This window comes from Trichoderma gamsii (assembly GCF_001481775.2).
Source record: "Trichoderma gamsii strain T6085 chromosome Unknown Scaffold_5.2, whole genome shotgun sequence".
In the NCBI taxonomy this organism is placed as follows: domain Eukaryota; kingdom Fungi; phylum Ascomycota; class Sordariomycetes; order Hypocreales; family Hypocreaceae; genus Trichoderma; species Trichoderma gamsii.
In genome coordinates this window covers 770,754-774,176 of record NW_020171342.1, presented here as the reverse complement: position 1 = coordinate 774,176, position 3,423 = coordinate 770,754, and the positions used below count along the sequence as shown (strand labels likewise).

The following is a 3,423-nucleotide window of genomic DNA, read 5'->3' as shown; positions in this document are numbered from 1 at the left end:
CTTTGCCAGAATTTCAGGCCCATCTTCCTGTCTTCTAGCCCAAACGGTGCAGTGATGCCATTGGGCGTCGCAAAATCTGCTCGTGTGCCGCGGTCTAGCAGGTAAGAATGCCAGTTTGTGTTCATCCTGTGCTCTGCTAATAAGTACGATTAGGGCGGGTTTGCCAATGTGATCTACAGAATTGAAATCATCTCCACGCTACAACAGAGAGTCAACAATTTCTTTATTATGCTTGTGACTTAACGCTAGGGGAATCAGCGGAATACGTCGCCAGTTCGAAGCCTACACTGCATTCATAAGAAGCCGCATAATGTCGACACCGTGTCCCTGCCGTGCCGCAACCATAATGGAAGATATGCCGTCGTTGTCCATGGCCAAGGAGATGTTCCAGCCGATAAAAAGCAATTCAATTGACTCCAGCCTGTAAGCATCTCTGTGGCCGAAAAGTACGGCATAATATAGAGCGGTTCTTCCCATGTCATCTGCTAGATGAACATCTGATCTGTAACGCTGCAGCCAGGTCGAAACGAGGTCCATTGGGCGGACATACGCAAGATAGTATAAGAAGTTTAACCTCTAGATTTGCATGACTGTGGATCGACTCCCTCGGCTACAAAGAAACCGAAATGGCCAAGTGTCTTCTTGGCTTCATTTAGATTGTCAAACCTTTCGAAATTTCTAGCTCCAATGAGTACTACGGGTTGGGCATAGTTCCTGATATGATGCTCAATTGGTAGATACCAACGGTCAGTTTGATACGAGGGTCTAAGATCAGTGCCGTCCCCAATCAGAAGGTTTGAGCGGCTCAAGCCGGTTCCAATGGGATGCAGGCTGCGACTCGATTTGGGCTGGAAGACATGCTGAGATATGCCCCAATATCGTTCACTTCGAGCAACCCCACCATAGAATTGCTTTTTGAGTAGCTTCAATCCATATAACGGTGCCTTGGAAGTAGTAGTATTCTATGGGTTGTGGGTTCACTCTTTTAGTAGGAAACCAAGACTCTCTCGTTGCTCGAACTACAGGGCGTCTTCTGCCTAGTCATCACCTGTTTATGAGATATTGTGGCTCCCAACCATCTATCGACTCTCATCTTGGTGCTTGCCCCAGCGATTAGTGTGTGACCATGGATAATGTGCGCTCTATCGATGTGCTTGACATTGGACTTGATGCTTAATCGAAGCTGATTTCGAAAGTGATGCGCCCTCGCATGGGAGGGGATGGATGATGAGCGTATAGGTAGAATTTGAGAGAGAGCCGGTAACTAATTGGGCGCGTGGTCTAGGGGTATGATTTTCGCTTCGCATGTGAAAGGTCAGGGGTTCAATTCCCCTCGTGTCCATCTTTTTGTTTTTCAGTACGCCGCCTGTATGTTTTTTTGGTTTCCCTCTCCTCTTTGTCCTTTGCCTTTTTTTTTACCTCCGGAGAAAAAGAGAAATTTAATAATATCATCATCAACTTCAACCAGCGATATTCAACATCCCTCGTGGATCTCCGTTTCTATTATCCTCCATTCTTCCCCGCGCTCTTAGCTCTCATCTATATGGCGCCACTATTGCCGCATAATAAGCTCGGGCCTGTCAACTCCAAATGGCAGAACTTCTTGAGAGCCAAACTTTGCTACAGCCTTGATTCGTTGAAAAGATGAGGATTAGAAGTCGCCTGTCAATTTTAGCCCCTGTTATAGCTATGTCGCTAACTCTATTCTCTCTCTATGATCCAATTATTGCCCGATACAGAGTCCAAGGGTAGAAAAATGACATCTTACCGGGTAGACAAGCTGCGATGGCCGTACCGCTTAAGGCGTCCTCAGCCTATGTCAAGAAGAAATCCATTTAGCCCTATTTCCTGTGAGAAATTTCGACGCATATTCAGCTGAAACGCGTTAGCAAAAAGCTATTCGATCTACGCGCATTTGCTCCCCTGCGCCAAAGACTGTATTAGAAGGCTACCTGTAATAAAAGCACGCCAGAAACAAGATGAAAACTCAAAAGGTCTCGGCCGAGACTTTTCTTCTCAATCGACAATGAGTAGATGGGATAGAATGCTGGTGATGAGATTCAGATGGGACACTTACGACGCGTAACCTAGGCAAGATTGTACATTGCTTTACATACCACCAAGACAAAGGCTACGAGCCTGGAAAAATCACCAGGATGATGAGATGGCACAAGACTGACGCAAAGATGGAAGTGGATAAACCTATTGGACCAGTAATCAGGACTATTGAAAGAAATTGCCATTGCAATTGAAGCCGGCCCCAAGCACAAAGATATCCGACTCTCCATGCCGCAAGAAATACCGAATTATTTATTTCCAGCGAAATCTTGTCCATTACTTGTACCAGTAGTCTGCAAACAATCAGGCCCTGCCGAATCGCGTCCCTTAATTGTCACAAGGCTTAGTCGGCAGTGGTTTGGTCATTCCGTCTTTTCTTTTTTGGGCTGAGGGGATGTGCATCAGTTGACTTCTTTGCTTTTGATCTTGGTGTTGTATGCCAATGTGCTTGGTGTGGCCGTGGATTTCGGGTTCTTAAAAAAGCTGATGACCTTTTGTTTGTCTGGATAGATGTTTGTTGCTTTAGAGACAAGCTGCAAGGCAGGTGCAAGAGTTGTAAGCAAACTTTGTAACCAGATAGCTTCCTCTCCAGCCTGTGATTGGGCCATATATTCCGCCTCGCAGGCCGACAACACAATGGTGGTGCGTGCCTCTCAGGGCCAAGGGATAGCCCCAGAGCCTATATTGAAGATATAGCCCTGGGTTGATCACCTGGAGACCTCCGCTGACGGAGTTTCTCCATGCACGATCGGCCATTGCCGTCGTAGCTCGACTATATGAGTGGCCAATTGCCATAGATCTGGTATGCACCTTCCATCAGGTTGATAGCGAGCTTTGGAAAGATGTTTGCTGGCACAATATCTCCTCACCCTTGCCTGCATCAACAATGGCACGATAGAGCGACCCTCCCAGCGTCCTATGAGCCGCTTTGTGATGTAGTGCTTCTGTACTTTTTCTTTATATGTGAGAAAGTCGTTGACGGGACGGTTGGCTTGGGACTTGACTGCCCTGATCGATGGACGACGGCTGAGTTCTTGACGTCTGTCAGCGACCAGCACGAGCGAAACATCCGTTTTGGATGGATGAATTATATCCCGCGATTCTTTTCGACTGATGGCTCGCCCCTAGTTGTTAAATATGTTAGAATGGGCAGTTCGCATTATCATTGCGGACGAACAGGCAGCAGTCGTTGGGCGCGGTGTACAAACTCTCGAACGGGAGAATGATTGATGCTCCAGTGGTGGGAAGGCCTATGCAGTAACTGCCAAAGCAGATCAATGCGTTGTTGATATTCAAGACCTTAGAGCCAAGTGGAAGATCAAAGCCCAGTGCAGTAGAACCTTGATGCCCGCCCAAAGTGTTCAT

The 3,423-nt window shown here is 47.1% G+C and overlaps 1 protein-coding gene across 1 annotated transcript; it reads right to left on the bottom strand.

Annotated features, from left to right (window-relative positions):
- Positions 1 to 3,145: 3,145 nt before the first annotated feature.
- TGAM01_v202169 (hypothetical protein) lies at positions 3,146 to 3,423 on the bottom strand (the record flags this gene model as incomplete). Its single annotated transcript, XM_024548937.1, has 2 exons — positions 3,146 to 3,182; positions 3,236 to 3,423. The coding sequence occupies 2 exons, from the start codon at positions 3,421 to 3,423 to the stop codon at positions 3,146 to 3,148; spliced, it is 225 nt and encodes a 74-aa protein (XP_024406340.1).